This window comes from Kogia breviceps, chromosome 3 (genome assembly GCF_026419965.1).
Source record: "Kogia breviceps isolate mKogBre1 chromosome 3, mKogBre1 haplotype 1, whole genome shotgun sequence".
NCBI lineage: Eukaryota > Metazoa > Chordata > Mammalia > Artiodactyla > Physeteridae > Kogia > Kogia breviceps.
In genome coordinates this window covers 135,984,034-136,001,369 of record NC_081312.1, presented here as the reverse complement: position 1 = coordinate 136,001,369, position 17,336 = coordinate 135,984,034, and the positions used below count along the sequence as shown (strand labels likewise).

The 17,336-nt window shown below is 37.2% G+C and overlaps 1 protein-coding gene across 7 annotated transcripts in view; it reads right to left on the bottom strand.

The window, feature by feature from the left end:
- Nucleotides 1–17,336, bottom strand: part of DENND4A (DENN domain containing 4A) — a 134,287-nt gene that overhangs the window by 66,001 nt on the left and 50,950 nt on the right. For all 7 annotated transcript variants that reach the window (XM_059057687.2, XM_059057688.2, XM_067029622.1 and 4 more), the window contains 3 exons: nucleotides 5,093–5,162; nucleotides 3,374–3,543; nucleotides 2,315–2,556 (listed from right to left, as the gene is read on the bottom strand). In XM_059057687.2, coding sequence (XP_058913670.1) covers nucleotides 2,315–2,556; nucleotides 3,374–3,543; nucleotides 5,093–5,162 — 482 coding nt within the window. The remainder of the gene's footprint in view (nucleotides 1–2,314; nucleotides 2,557–3,373; nucleotides 3,544–5,092; nucleotides 5,163–17,336) is intronic.

Sequence of the window (17,336 nt, the reverse complement as noted above, 5' to 3'; positions counted from 1 at the left end):
TATTCAGCAGATATTTTCTACATTAAAATGAACAAAGTGAGGCTACTGCTTAAGAAAAATAACTTACAGTACTTGTTGCCAATAATTAAATTCAAGCTTTCCAATAAAAAGAAATGTAGTACTGTCACATGCTACAATATGGATGAACCTTGGAAACATTACGAAAAGATGAAAGGATCCAGTCAAAGAAGACCACGTAAGTTGCTTAGAGCTGAGTGGATGAGCGGGGAATGGGGCAAGACACCTAATGCATATGGGGTTTCTTTTAGGGGATGAAAATGTTCTAAAATTAGATTTTGGTAATGGTTGTACACCCTGTGAATGCATGTTTTTAAAAAACATTGAATTGTATACTAATTCAAATGAGTGAACTTGTGATATGTGAATTATATTTCAATAAAGCTGTTTTTAAAAAGCCAAGGGAGATATCAAAATGGAATACTAAAACCTTTTTCTCAGTTAACCCCAAAGAAGGAACAAACAAACAAATAAGTAAATAAATTCAAGCTTTCACGTGAAAATTAGAATCTTGCTACCATAAACTTGACAATTTCTCAATACTCAAAAATTTTTCTGAGGTAGGTGGTTATATTCACAAATCTGATTTTTAAATTTTGATAACGAGATGTATCTATTTAACTCAGTGAACCAGTATTTTCCAAATGACCAATGTACGATGCTACAAAATCACACATGTATAAAAGTTCCACTCTAAGAGACAGACCAATAGATTTTACTGTAACAGAGAAAGTTCATCACTAAAGTTTTACATTCCACATTGACAGTAACCTATAATAAACTATACTTGTCAAGTTTTGGTGCACTGTCAAAAAAGAAAATCCACAATTTTCTGAAGAGACTATTCAAATGCCCTCCCTTTACCACATACATATTTGTGTGAGGCCACGTTTTTTTCATAACGTCAACCAAAACAACATATTATAACAGACTGAAAGCACAAGCATATATGAGAACCTAGCTATGGGACTTCCCTGGCAGTCCAGTGGTTAAGACTCCGTGTTCCCAATACAGGGGGCATGGGTTCCATGCCTGGTTGGGGAACTAAGATCCCGCATGCCACATGGCCAAAAAAAAATTAAAAATAAGATAAAATGAGAACCTAGTTATGTTCAATTCAGCCAGACATTAGAGATTTGCAAAAAATGTAAAACAGTCACTCTTCTTCCTAATTTTTTTGTTTTAGGAATGGTTATTTTAAAAAGAAAAAAGATATTTATGATAACATGCAACAGGTTTATCATTTAAAAAAATAAATTAATAAATATTTTTGAAGTTCTCTGTTTTAATTTCTAATGTAGTAAATATTAATAGATATAACACATTAAAAAAAGCTTTTTTGGGGGGTCTTCATTTTTAAGAGTATAAAGTGGTCCTGAGACCAAAAAATTTGAGAACTGGTGGATTAGAATACTGAGATGTGGGCAGAAAACTGCAAGGAAAAATTATAAAGTAATATTTTACATTGAATGCTCTTATAATAATTCTATCACTTTCAACTGTCATTAGAATCACAGAATTCTGCCTAAGAACACAAAAGAGCTTAAGTGATAGCTGATATAAAATAAACAATAGTCAAATAAACAGTGGTGATGTTTAGATCTCATTTGTGTCAAACTTTACTACATTAAAGATTATTCAGTTTTAGTGATCTTAAAGTAAATAACAAAAATTTTAAAAAGAATAAAAAATACGTTTATCTAATTTTTCCTTTAAATTCATGATATCTAAAAATAGTAAGGAATATTTTAAAGGTTCATATAAACCCAAATTACATGTAAAATAAGAATTAACAAAACCTGTAAAAAAAAAAACCAAAAACGCTAATTAGGATCTCCAAACTTCACAAGAGTATCAAAAAGGTGAAACAGGGCTTCCCTGGTGGCGCAGTGGTTGAGAGTCCGCCTGCCGATGCAGGGGACATGGATTCGTGCCCTGGTCCGGGAAGATCCCACATGCCGCGGAGCGGCTAGGCCCGTGAGCCATGGCCGCTGAGCCCACGCGTCTGGAGCCTGTGCTCCGCAATGGGAGAGGCCACAACAGTGAGAGGCCCACGTACCGCAAAAAAAAAAAAAAAAAAAAAAGAAACATTTATTTCATTTTGTTAGAGATAAAATTATCCAAAATAACAAAACTGTAGGTATAATAGAGAAATATTACCTGACTGAATCAACCAAACTTTTTTTCTCCTGAAAAATCTAGCTTCCAAATAAAATTTACTCAATTACCAGTACAAATACACCACACATAATGGAAAGAGCTGCCAAATTCTGAACCAAGAAGGCTTCTAACTTACTTCTCAATTGGAAGGACATGAGGTCCAGAGATGGAATAACGATATAGAAAAGTCAGAAACTTCCTGAATGCATCAAAAAAAGGCCAGTGAGAGAGAAGACAGATGCATTTACTAGTGTGAATTGTCTTGGAACTATCAGACTTCTCATCTGCTGATGATGCTAAACCCAAAAGAAATCTCTGTTTTTCTGTGAGATTCTCTTCAGAGTATGGTTCATAAAACTGAATAGCAGCACCATAGACCTGGAAAACAAGTAATATATTTGATAAATATGTCTTATATCATTTATTCCAATCACATCATTAGTTAAATATTTAATGGATGAGCTATTAGAAGCCATTATGTGCCTATGAGTCAAGCAAGGGCCAGGTACCAGAAACTTAGTGGTGAAGAGATATCACTCTTGCTTTCTTGAAGTACATTAAAACATCGATGACGACAACAACAAAACTACACAGCTCAACTCTCATGTCTCTTTATTATTGGGGAAAAAAAGGTGTTTTAATTAAATTGCATTTGTTTCATAAAGAGTAAAAGCAATTGTATCAATATTCTCTATAAGAAAATAATTGAAAATAACTATTTAATAGAGAGTGGTACAGAATTTTAGATAAGGAAATACAAATTCCAACTTCAGACAATTCACTGAATTTCTCTAGACCTCAATTTCCCAATATATAAAATGAAGATGTCAGACTAGATGATTTCCAAAGTCCATTCCAACAATATAACAGTTTATGATTCTAAATAACACTGCATATTTAATAATGTTTTTAGTATTACTTTAAAGTTTCTGTAACAGAAAACAAAGCAATGAAGGATCATCATTTGATGATGAAAAAAAAATCTTTCACTGTATTCACAAAAAAAGCACTTGGGTATATGGGACAGAATGAAATTCTCTTTTCCTATGTCTCTGGATATAGTTATTTTAACAAAGTGGAAGAGGTGCACGTAACATTCAATTTAACTAGTTATTTTTTCTATTCCTGTATATAAAACTTAAGACTTGAAAATGTACAAGAAATTTGCAGATATCATTTGTTAAACATATAGTACCTTTTCAGCTGAGGCTCCAGTTAACACAAATGTAGAAAATACAGGGAGAGGGTATTTGCTATTTGGTGGCCAACATTCAATAGTTGCTCCCATTGGTAAACAAAATAGGGGAACAGATTCTGGGAGTGAGAATGACTCATAATCTTCTTGAGGGTATCTACAAATTAGACCTACAAAAACAATAATAAATATTAGCTCATCATGTCTTGAATTTAGGGGCTCATAATTTGAATGATGCTAAAATGCTTTATTATTTAACACTTTTGGAAGACCAAAACATTACATATGTGTTCACCAAGTAACTCTGAATACTTTAGTAGGATCCATATAGATTTTAATCCTCAAACTATTCATATTAGCTATGTAATATTTATCAAGCTTCATCCACAAACGCTAGTAAGGTAAGCAAGAAAAGATTATTCTAAAGAAACATACACAAATATAAACACACTCCTAAAAATTCATTTTGTGGTCACACTGCCTTAAAGCATATGAACATATTATTTTTTTTGAAATGTTCAAATGCATATATCCACTTCACTAGCTTTCAATAACTTTCCCTTAGGTTTTTTTTGACACATTAAAATATTCTATAGGACTATATATATAACTTCTAGGACAAATACAAGAAAAATACACAAAAAAATAGAAGTCACATATTTACAATGTCTTTAAAATAGTATCAGCTTAACCCCAGCTTCTGAATAATCCCAGATTATATGAAAATAGAGTTTCAAGTGCCATATTATTTCATGTTAAATAGACTAGTCTAGAGAGTAGCCCAGGTATCTTCTACCTAACAAACCCTCGGAGCAGATGCTTGTCCTGGTTGTGGGACTAGAAACAGAAAATAGGTTCCCTGACCTTGAACCCTTAAAGTCAAGTGGAAACCATCACCAGACATGATGTTAAATACAAAATGATAAACTAAGAATATGAATGGTTGGTCTGCCACACTAATATCTGTTTAACTTTGGACAAATCATGTACCTACAGGTCTCTGGTTTTCTCATCTATAAAGTGAGATGAACTAGATATAGAGGTCCAAGGCAGTTCTAGAATTCTCTAATTATATGCTAGCCAGCAAGTTAATCCCATGAGGATTTAGTTAACTCTCCATTACTTTCTCAAGTCATGATGTAATGGTATAGCCTTTAAGTAACTATAGAAATAGCAATGAACTATGGACCCCAGAAAATCACAGGTAGAAGAAGGTAGGAGTCTGGGACACTAACTTTAAAAATTTATTTTTTAAAAGATTGAATCTTGTACATAACTTGATATTTTGAGGTTTCTGGCAATTCAACTATGCATTATAAAATTACAAGTTAGTTTACAATATTTCAGATTATTCTGAAATATAATTACATATGAACTATAGATTTGATTAAATTTAATATAAATATTAAGGAAACATTAATTTAAAAGGACAATAAATACTTTTCCACATTTTCTACTGATTTAAAAACTTAAAGAGAAAGATATCTACTTATTAGTTATTTACTTAAACATAATATTTTAAAAACCTTGCCTTCTTTTAAAATTAATATTCCATTAAGCATCCAATAAAGTATGGGTGAAGACAAAACAATCAAAAGACATGGGTTATAGTCCCAGTCCTGACACTAACACATCATAAGACAGGTTTTATTTTTTTTTCTTTAATCTTATTGACCCCATAATACATTTATAAAGTATTCTGTGAAAAATTATACTTACCAGCTTTGTAAGATATAGTGTTAGTCTTTGCCACCGATTTTTTATAACATAAGTACACTGCTGATCCCCACTGAATTTAAAAAAAAAAGGAAATATCATTAAATTGTAAAAGGTAGTAACTTAATAAAATTGAATCTCTTTGATCTCTCCGGTATGTATTTCCTAATATGTAGTGACAGATTTCTTTCTATTTTCACTTGGTTATTTTGTCAGCATTTTATTGGAGTTATTGCCTAATTTTCTTTCAGAAGTAAAATGTAACATATTTTCTCCTTGCGATAGCAATAACATGAGGATAACGACCCTTTAAAAACAAAACTAAACCACAAACATTTAGATTTTATTCTAAGTCCCAACTCTGGGCAGAAATGATAAAAAGAAATACCTACTCGTGTATGTAGACCTTTCTTTTGATTCTACAACACCTTTCAGATATTGCCAGATTTTTCTCCAGTTCCTTATACCAAAACTCAAGAGCTGTAATTTGCCATATCCATTTCCTTATTTCCTATTCTTTCATGAATCCATTCCAAACTAGGTTTTAATCCCATCATTTGTTTAAAAGAACACTTTAACAACTTTTTTTTTTTTTTTTTTTTTTTTTGCGGTACGCGGGCCTCTCACTGTTGTGGCCTCTCCCGTTGTGGAGCACAGGCTCCGGACGCGCAGGCTCACCGGCCATGGCTCACGGGCTCAGCCGCTCCGCGGCATGCGGGATCTTCCCGGACCGGGGCACGAACCCGCGTCCTCTGTATCGGCAGGCGTCCTCTCAACCACTGCACCACCAGGGAAGCCCTTTAACGACTTTAATGATGCCAAATGTAACAGTTGATTCCTAGTCTTCATCTTTTTCAACCTCTCAGCATATTTTGATACCACTAATGACTCCCTTCCTGAAACACTTTCCTTTCTTGGCTTTTGAGGCATCACACTCTCCTGGGTCCCTTGCCACCAAATCTCTGGTCAGTCCTCAATCTCCCTTGTAGCATCCCCTCTCTTTTCCTGATCATTAAATGAGATCTTTTCTTTACTTTCTCTAAATGATATCATCTATTTAGTACCACACCTTTAAATAACAGCTACTCTTCAAAGAGTCTCAAATTCCTAGTCCCAGCTACAAATGAGATTAAGAAGACTATGGGTAAAGCAGATTTGGGGGCAAAGAAAAGGAGTTTTAGACATCTTAAGTTTGAAACAACTTTTAGACATCCAAGCATAGACTCAAATGGAGGTAAGGCGAGAAGTCCGAAATGGATATGTAACTTAGGAGATGTCACCACTTGACATGAGGTGGTGACAGATACATTCACAGAGCACATTTCCTCACCTTCTTCAGGCCTCAACTCAAATGTCACTTTATTAGACAGCCTTCCTTTCGTCACCTTATATACAATAACAAGTCTCCCTCTACCCTCCCCAGTCCTCCCTACTGCCCCTGTTTTTTTTTTCCTTCTTTTTTCCATGCATAGATAGCACTTACCACCACTGGGCATACTGTATATTCTCTAATTTATTTATTTATTTATTTATTTATTATTATTATTATTTTTTTTGCGGTATGCGGGCCTCTCACTGCCGTGGCCTCCCCCATTGCGGAGCACAGGCTCCGGACGCGCAGGCCCAGCGGCCATGGCTCACGGGCCCAGCCGCTCCACGGCATGTGGGATCCTCCCGGACCAGGGCACGAACCCGTGCCTCCTGCATCTGCAGGCGGATTCTCAACCACTGCGCCACCAGGGAAGCCCTATTCTCTAATTTATTATCTGCCTCCCACCAGTAGAACATAAGCTCCAGGATGGTAAGGGCTTTGTTTTGTCCACTGCTGTATCTAGCACCCAAAACAGTGCCTATTATGTAGAAATACTTAATAAATACTTGTTAAAGAAATGAATGTGAGAGGATGTGTTTGTGCATACATGATGGAGAGTGCCTTCATGGACCAGTACGTGAGGACAGATACTTAGCACTGAGAACAAATATATAAAGAAAATACATTTACTTTAAGAAATACATTTTTTAAATATTAAGAGATTACCATAACAAGCACCCATTTACTCACCCTCTAGTTTTAACAAATGTTAACAATGACCTTATTTGCTTCCGATATTTTAATTCATAAAGAAACCAAAAAAATTACAGATTTAACTAAAACCTCATCTTCCATCCCTTTCTGTCCTTTAGAGACTGAGGCATCACCTTCCATCCCTTTCTGTCCTCTAACTACTAGCTTGAAGCTAGCGCATTTCATTCACATGTATTTTAAAAATTTCTACTACACATCTTTAAGTACGTATCATTGTTTTGTATGCTTTATAATTTTATATAAACGGTGATGTGCTGAATATACTCCTTTATGGCTTGCTTTCTCACTCATCAAAATGATTTTGAGAATTAGTTACGTTGATACAGATCTACTTTCTTCATCTGAACCACTGGATAGTATTTCATTAATGAAAGAAACATAGTTTCTTTTATCCATTCCCCTACAGGGGACATTTAGGTTATTTCCTTTTGGGGGGACTATCATGAACAATGATACAATAAGTTGGCTCATCATCTAGAAATTTTCCACTTTCTTAAACATTTTTAATATGTCCCCAGCAGATTAGTATGTTAAATCCTACTTATTCAGGACATTAAGTTATGCTCATTGCTCTGTTGGGATTTTGTTTTTAAATAAACATTTCAATATTTTTGCATCAAAAGAATGGATGTATCAAATTCAAGTGGATATTATGAATGTAGGCAAACTGGACTTTTAGTTTATCTGGTGGGTAAAAAATTTATAAAGGGTCCTGTATTGCAAAGTCTCAACTCCAGTTCCCAATAAGCCAAATTTGTAAAGATAACAAAAAAACCTTCAATAACTTTTGTTATGATAAAAAAGAAACTATATATGACCATGTGGATATGGTAGAAACCGAAAGGAATATCCTAAAATAAAAAACAAAGACTTAAAGTAAAAGTTATAAGGCTCTGGAAGAAAAGAGCCAAGGATACAAGAAGCTTTTTCTAAATTTCTTCTTATACAAAGGTTCAGCAAAAAAGAAAATAGGAAGAGCCACTGTTCTTAAAATACTTTAAACATTTAACCCATAAAATATCCACACTGTGGTTTGCCTCGGCAAAAACCTTTCTTCTGGAATTAAGTGCATGATTTAACTACTTGGTTTGTTAATAACTCCACGTTTCTAAATCAACTTGCTAAATCAAACACTGATATTCCTGAAAAGTTGTAAAACAAGAGCCATTTGTAGAGAATGTTTAGAAACTACTCTCAATGAGTTAAAAACTGAAAAGAAAGTCCCAAATGAGCCAAAAATTTGTTGTGCGAATCAAAGCACCTAGACTAAATATCCTTCACTACACATTTTTGCAGGTTTGGACCATCTGACACTCTTAAGCTCTCTTCTAGCTCTAAAATATTACTATTCTATTCTAAATCAATCAAAGTCCAAATCACTTAAGGCTTATGGTTCAAATGTTAAAAAAACTAGTAACTCTTGAAAACTTTTGCCACAAGTTTTTTAAAAAAAATAAATTTATTATTTATTATTTATTAATTTTGGCTGCATATGATCTCCATTGCTGTGCGTGGGCTTTCCCTAGTTGCTGTAAGCAGGGGCTACTCTTTGTTGCAGTGCTTGGGCTTCTCATTGTGGTGGCTTCTCTTGTTGCGGAGCATGAGTTCTAGGTGCATGGGCTCAGTAGCTGTGGCTCACAGGCTCTACAGCGCAGGCCCAGTAGTTGTGGCCCACGGGCTTAGTTGTTCTGTAGCCTGTGGGATCTTCCAGATTAGGGCTCGAACCCACGTCCCCTGCATTGGCAGGCGGATTCTTGACGACTGCATCACCAGGGAAGGTCCCTTGCCTTTTTTTTTTTTTTAACATCTTTATTGGAGTATAATTGTTTTACAACGGTGTGTTAGTTTCTGCTTTATAACAAAGTGAATCAGTTATACATATACATATATCCCCATATCTCTTCCCTCTTGCGTCTCCCTCCTACCCACCATCCCTATCCCACCCCTCTAGGTGGTCACAAACCACCAAGCTGATCTCCCTGTGCTATGTGGCTGCTTCCCACTAGCTATCTATTTTACATTTGGTAGTGTATGTATGTCCATGCCACTCTCTCACTTTGTCCCAGCCTACCCTTCCCCCTCCCCATATCCTCAAGTCTATTCTCTAGTAGGTCTGCGTCTTTAATCCCATCTTCCCCATAGGTTCTTCATGACGATTTTTTTTAAGATTCCATATATATGTGTTAGCATACGATATTTGTTTTCCTCTTTCTGACTTACTTCACTCTGTATGACAGACTCTAGGTCCATCCACCTTACTACAAATAACTCAATTTCATTTCCTTTCATGGCTGAGTAATATTCCATTGTAGATATGTGCCACATCTTTTTTATCCATTCATCTGTCGATGGACACTTAGGTTGCTTCCATCTCCTGGCTACTGTAAATAGAGCTGCAATGAACACTGTGGTGCATGACTCTTTTTGAATTATGGTTTTCTCAGGGTATACGCCCAGTAGTGGGATTGCTGGGTCATATGGTAGTTCTATTTTTAGTTTTTAAGGAACCTCCATACTGTTCTCCATAGTGGCTTTATCAATTTACTTTCCCACCAACAGTGCAAGAGGGTTCCCGTTTCTTCACACCCTCTCCAGCATTTATTGTTTGTAGATTTTTGGATGATAGTCATTCTGACTGGTGTGAGATGATATCACATTGTAGTTTTGATTTGCATTTCTCTAATGATTAATGATGTTGAGCATTCTTTCATGTGTTTCATGGCAACTTGTATATCTTCTTTGGAGAAATGTCTATTTAGGTCTTCTGCCCATTTTTGGATTGGGTTGTTTGTTTTTTTGATATTGAGCTGCATGAGCTGCTTGTAAATATTGGAGATTAATCCTTTGTCAGTTGCTTCCTTTGCAAATAATTTCTCCCATTCTGAGGATTGTCTTTTCGTCTTCTTTATGGTTTCCTTTGCTGTGCAAAAGCTTTGAAGTTTCATTAGGACCCATTTGTTTATTTTTGTTTTTATTTCCATGTCTCTAGGACGTGGGTCAAAAAGGATCTTGCTGTGATTTATGTCATAGAGTGTTGTGCCTATGTTGTCCTCTAAGAGTTTGATAGTGTCTGGCCTTACATTTAGGTCTTTAATCCATTTTGAGTTTAGTTTTGTGTACGGTGTTAGGGAGTGTTCTAATTTCATTGTTTTACATGTAGCTGTCCAGTTCTCCCAGCACCACTTATTGAAGAGGCTGTCTTTTCTCCATTGTATATTCTTTTTTTTGCTCTACGTGGGCCTCTCACTGTTGTGGCCTCTCCCTCTGCGGAGCACATGCTCTGGACACACAGGCTCAGCGGCCATGGCTCACGGGTGCAACCGCTCCACAGCATGTGGGATCTTCCCCAACCGGGGCACGAACCTGTGTCCCCTGCATCAGCAGGCGGACTCTCAACCACTGCGCCACCAGGGAAGACCTCCACTGCATATTCTTGCCTCCTTTATCAAAGATAAGGTGATCATATGTGCGTGGGTTTATCTCTGGGATTTCTATCCTGTTCCACTGATATATACTTCCATTTTTGTGCCAGTAACATACTGTCTTGATTACTGTAGCTTTGTATTATAGTCTGAAGTCAGGGAGCCTGATTCCTCCAGCTCCGTTTTCATTCCCAAGATTGCTTTGGCTATTCAGGGTCTTTTGTGTCTCCACACAAATTGTGAAATATTTTGTTCTAGTTCTGTGAAAAATGCCAGTGGTAGTTTGATAGGGATTGAATTGAATCTGTAGATTGCTTTGGGTAGTAGAGTCATTTTCACTATGTTGATTCTTCCAATCCAAGAACATGGTATATCTCTCCATCTGTTGGTATCATCTTTAATTTCTTTCATCAGTGTCTTATAATTTTCTGCATACAGGTCTTTTTGTCTCCGTAAGTAGGTTTATTCCTAGATATTTTATTCTTTTTGTTGCAATGGTAAATGCAAGTGTTTCCTTAATTTCTTTTTCAGATATTTCATCATTAGTGTATAGGAATGCAAGGGATTTCTATGCATTAATTTTGTATCCTGCAACTTTACCAAATTCATTGATTAGCTCTAGTAGTGTTCTGGTAGCATATTTAGGATTCTCTATGTATAGTATCATGTCATCTGCAAACAATGACAGCTTTACTTCTTCTTTTCAGATTTGGACTCCTTTTATTTCTTTTTCTTCTCTGATTGCTGTGGCTAAAACTTCCAAAACTATGTTGAATAATAGTGCTGAGAGTGGACAACCTTGTCTTGTTCCTGATCTTAGCGGAAATGGTTTCAGTTTTTCACCATTGAGGACGATCTTGGCGGTGGGTTTGTCATATATGGCCTTTATTACGTTGAGGTAAGTTCCCTCTATGCCTACTTTCTGGAGGATTTTTATCATAAATGGGTGTTGAATTTTGTTGAAAGCTTTCTCTGCATCTATTGAGATGATCATATGGTTTTTCTCCTTCAATTTGTTAATATGGTGTATCATATTGATTGATTTGTGTATATTGAAGAATCCTTGCATTCCTGGGATAAACCCCAGTTGATCATGGTGTATGATCCTTTTAATGTGCTGTTGGATTCTGTTTGCTAGTATTTTGTTGAGGATTTTTGCATCTATGTTCATCAGTGATATTGGCCTGTAGGTTTCTTTCTTTCTGATATCTTTGTCTGGTTTTAGTATCAGGATGATGGTGGCCTAGTAGAGTTTGGGAGTGTTCCTCCCTCTGCTACATTTTGGAAGAGTTTGAGAAAGATAGGTGTTAGCTATTCTCTAAATGTTTCAAAGAATTTGCCTGTGAAGCCATCTGGTCCTGGGCTTTTGTTTGTTGGAGTATTTTAAATCACAGTTTCAATTTCAGTGCTTGTGATTGGTCTGTTCATATTTTCTATATCTTCCTGGTTCAGTCTTGGAAGGTTGTGCATTTCTAAGAATTTGTCCATTTTTTCCAAGGTTGTCCATTTTATTGGCATATAGTTGCTTGTAGTAATCTCTCATGATCCTTTGTATTTTTGCAGTGTCAATTGATACTTCTTTTTCATTTCTAATTCTACTGATTTGAGTCTTCTCCCTTTTTTTCTTGATGAGTCTGGCTACTGGTTTATTAATTTTGTTTATCTTCTCAAAGAACCAGCTTTTAGTTTTATTGAACTTTGCTATCATTTCTTTCATTTCTTTTTCATTTATTTCTGATCTGATCTTTATGAGTCCTTTCCTTCTGCTAACTTTGGGGTTTTTTGCTTCTTCTTTCTCTAATTGCTTTAGGTGTAAGGTTAGGTTGTTTATTTGAGATGTTTCCTGTTTCTTAAGGTAGGATTGTATTGTTATAAACTTCCCTCTTAGAACTGCTTTTGCTGCATCCTATAGGTTTTGGGTCATCGTGTTGTCATTGTCATTTGTTTCTATGTGTTTTTTTTTTTTTTTGGCGGTACACGGGCCTCTCACTGTTGTGGCCCCTCCCGTTGCGGAGCACAGGCTCTGGACGCACAGGCTCAGCGGCCATGGCTCACGGGCCCAGCCGCTCCACGGCATGTGGGATCTTCCCGGACCGGGGCACGAACCCGCGTCCCCTGCATCGGCAGGCGGACTCTCAACCGCTGCGCCACCAGGGAAGCCCTCTATGTGTTTTTTGATTTCCTCTTTGATTTCTTCAGTGACCTCTTGGTTATTAAGTAGTGTATTGTTTAGCCTCCATGCATTTGTATTTTTTACAGGTTTTTTCCTGTAATCGATACCTAGTCTCATAGTGTTGTGGTCAGAAAAGATACTTGATATGATTTGAATTTTCTTAAATTTACCAAGGCTTGATTTGTGACCCAAGATATGATCTATCCTGGAGAATGTTCCATGAGCACTTGAGAAGAAAGTGTATTCTGTTGTTTCTGGATGGAATGTCCTATAAATATCAATTAAGTCCATCTTGTTTAATGTATCATTTAAAGCTTGTGTTTCCTTATTTATTTTCATTTTGGATGATCTGTCCACTGGTGAAAGTGGGGTGTTAAAGTCCCCTACTATGATTGTGTTACTGTTGATTTCCCCTTTTATGGCTGTTAGTATTTGCCTTATGTATTGAGGTGCTCCTATGTTGGGTGAATAAATATTTACAGTTGTTATATCTTCTTCTTGGAATGATACGTTGATCATTATGTAGTGTCCTTCTTTGTCTCTTGTAATAGTCTTTGTTTTAAAGTCTATTTTGTCTGATATGCTAATCAAGTCCAGGAGCACTGAGAGTCCCATACAGGATAAATCCAAGGAGAAACAAACCAAGACATATATTAATCATACTATCCAAAATTAAACACAAAGAAAAAATATTAAAGCAGCAAGGGAAGAACAACAAATAACATACAAGGGAATCCCCATAAGGTTAACAGCTGATCTTTCAGGAGAAACTCTGCAAGCCAGAAGGGAGTGGCAGGACATATTTAAAGTGATGAAGGGGAAAAACCTACAACCAAGAGTACTCTACCCAGAAAGGATCTCATTCAGATTTGACGGAGAAATTAAAACCTTTACAGACAAGCAAAAGCTAAGAGAATTCAGCACCACCAAACCAGCTTTACACAAATGCTAAAGGAACTTCTCTAGGCAGGAAACACAAGAGAAGGAAAAGACCTACAAAAACAAACCCAAAACAATTAAGAAAATGGTAATAGGAACATACATATCAATAATTACCTTAAATATAAACGGATTAAATGCTCCAACCAAAAGACATAGACTGGCTGAATGGATCCAAAACCAGGACCCGCATATATGCTGTCTACAAGAGACCCACTTCAGACCTAGAGACACATACAGACTGAAAGTGAGGGGATGGAAAAATATATTGCATGCCATAAGCTTTTAATGGGAGGTGGAGAAATGGGGGAAATATTTTTTGAGGCCAAAGCTGTAAACCTGGTACAAAAATCACGTATGAACTTGAGGAAAGACTCAACACGCATTTCCTCATGTCCATTAGATTTTTTTTTGGGTTTTGGTTTTTTGGGTTTCTTTCCTCATGGTTTTGAAAGCTAGCAGATGCTTTCAATCAAGCTACCTAATCTCTCCAAATCAAAAATAAGCTATAATAACTATACTCTTGAGTATTATCAACACATCAATAATTTAATCCTAACCATTTCCTGATTCTCTATATACACACTCGATAGATATGAAAATAAGTTTCCTACATTGCATGTCTATTTTAGTTTTTCTGAAACGAGTTAGAAGTCATTGTACGTCTACTCCAAAGATATAAATTTGCTTTTACTACCTTATAGCCAATGGAAACAAAGATTGTTAAAAGATATAAACCACAACCAATTGCTTAAAAAAAGACACCTACCACTAAGATTAGGGAACTTTCTCTATATTCAGGACTAATACTAGATTTAAGAGTAAGAAAATAGGATGGTGGAGTAGAAGGAGGTGCTCTCACTCTCTCTTGCAAGAACACCAGAATCACAACTAGCTGCTGGACAATCATCAAAAGGAAGACACTGGAACTCACCAAAAAATAATCAACCATACTTCAATAAAATTTTTTTTAAAAAGGTTTTAAAAAAGGGGTCTTAGAGAGATTGGTTCAAGATGGTGGAGCAGAAGGACATGCTCTCATTCCCTCCTGCAAGAACACAGGAATCACAACTACTGGCTGAACAATCACTGACAGGAAGACACTGGAAATCACCAAAAAAAGATACCCCACATCCAAAGACAAAGGAGAAGCCACAGTGAGACAGTAGGAGGGGCACAACCACAATAAAGTCAAATCCCATAACTGCTGGGTGGGTGACTCACAAACTGGAGAACACTTATACCACAAAAGTTCACCCACTGGAGTGAAGGTTCTGAGCCCCATGTCAGGCTTCCCAACCAGGGGGTCCAGTAATGGGAGGAGGAATTCCTAGAGAATCAGACTTTGAAGGCTAGTGGGATTTGATGCAGGACTTCGACAGGACTTGGGGAAACAGAGACTCCACTCTTGGAGGGCACACACAAAGTATGTGTGCATAGGGACCCAGGGGAAGGAGCAGTGACCCCATAGAAGACTGAACCAGACCTGCCTGCTAGTGTTGGAGGGGCTCCTGCAGAGGTGGGGGGTGGCCCTGTCTCACTGTGAGGACAAGGACACTGGCAGCAGAAGTTCTGGGAAGTACTCCTTGGCGTGAGCCCTTCCAGAGTCAGCGATTAGCACCACCAAAGAGCCTGGGTAGGCTCAAGTGTTGGACTGCCTCAGGCCAAACAACCATCAGGGAGGGAACCCAGCCCCACCCATCAACAGTCAAGTGGATTAAAGTTTTACTGAGCTCTGCCCACCAGAGCAACAGTCAGCTCCCATCAGGAAACTTGCACAAGCCTCTTAGATAGCCTCATTCACCAGAGGGCAGACAGCAGAAGCCAAGAAGAACTACAATCCTGCAGCCTGTGGAACAAAAACCACATTCACAGAAAGACAGATAAGATGAAAAGGCAGAGGGCTATGTACCCGATGAAGGAACAAGATAAAACCCCAGAAAAACAACTAAATGAGGTGGAGATAGGCAACCTTCCAGAAAAAGAATTCAGAATACTGATAGTGAGGATGATCCAGGATCTCGGAAAAAGAATGGAGGCAAAGATTGAGAAGATACAAGAAATGTTTAACAAAGACCTAGAAGAGGGCTTCTCTGGTGGCTCAGCGGTTGAGAGTCTGCCTGCTGATGCAGAGGATACGGGTACATGCCCCAGTCCAGGAAGATCCCACATGCCGCAGAGCAGCTGGGCCCATGAGCCATGGCCGCTGAGCCCACGCGTCTGGAGCCTGTGCTCCGCAACAGGAGAGGCCACAACAGTGAGAGGCCCATGTACGGCAAAAAAAAAAAAAAAAAAAAAAGACCTAGAAGAATTAAAGAACAAACAGAGATAAACAGTACAATAACTGAAATGAAAACTACACTAGAAGGAATCAGTAGCAGAATAACTGAGGCAGAAGAACGGATAAGTGACCTGGAAGACAGAAAGGTGGAATTCACTGCTGCAGGACAGAATAAAGAAAAAAGAATGAAAAGAAATGAAGACAGCCTAAGAGACCTCCGAGACAACATTAAATGCAACAACATTCACATGATAGGGGTCTCAGAAGGAGAAGAGAGAGAGAAAGGACCAGAGAAAATATTTGAAGAGATTATAGTCGAAAAATTCCCTAACATAGGAAAGGAAATAGCCACCCAAGTCCAGGAAGCTCAACGAGTCCCATACAGGATAAACCCAAGGAGAAACATGCTGAGACACACAGTAATCAAATTGGCAAAAATTAAAGACAAAGAAAAATTACTGAAAGCAGCAAGGGAAAAGTGACAAATAACATACAAAGGAACTCCCAAAAGGTTAACAGCTGGTTTCTCAGCAGAAACTCTACAAGCTAGAAGGGACTGGCATGATATAGTTAAAGTGATGAAAGGGAAGAACTTACAACCAAGATTACTCTACCCAGCAAGGATCTCATTCAGATTCGATGGAGAAACCCTAATTAAAAGCTTTACAGACAAGCAAAAGCTAAGACAATTCAGCACCACCAAACCAGCTCTACAAGAAACACTAAAGGAACTTCTCTAAGTGGGAAACACAAGAGAGGAAAAGGACCTAGAAATACAAACCCAAAACAATTAAGAAAATGGTCATAGGAACATACATATCGATAAATACCTTAAACGTGAATGGATTAAATGCTCCAACCAAAAGACACAGGCTTGCTGAATGGATACAAAAACAAGACCCATATATATGTTGTCTACAAGAGACCCACTTCAGACCTAGGGACACATACAGACTGAAAGTGAGGGGATGGAAAAAGATATTCCATGCAAATGGAAATCAAAAGAAAGCTGGAGTAGCAATACTCATACCAGATAAAATAGACTTTAAAATAAAGAACGTTACAAGAGACAAGGAAGGACACTACTAATGATCAAGGGATCAATCCAAGAGAAAGATGTAACAATTATAAATATGTATGCACATGACATAGAAGCACCTCAATGCATAAGGCAACTGCTAACAGCTATAAAAGAGGAAACTGACAGTAACACAATAATAGTGGGGGACTTTAACACCTCACTTACACCAATCAACAGATCATCCAAACAGAAAATTAATAAGGAAACAGAAGCTTTAAATGACACAACAGACCAGATAGATTTAATTGATATTTATAGGACATTC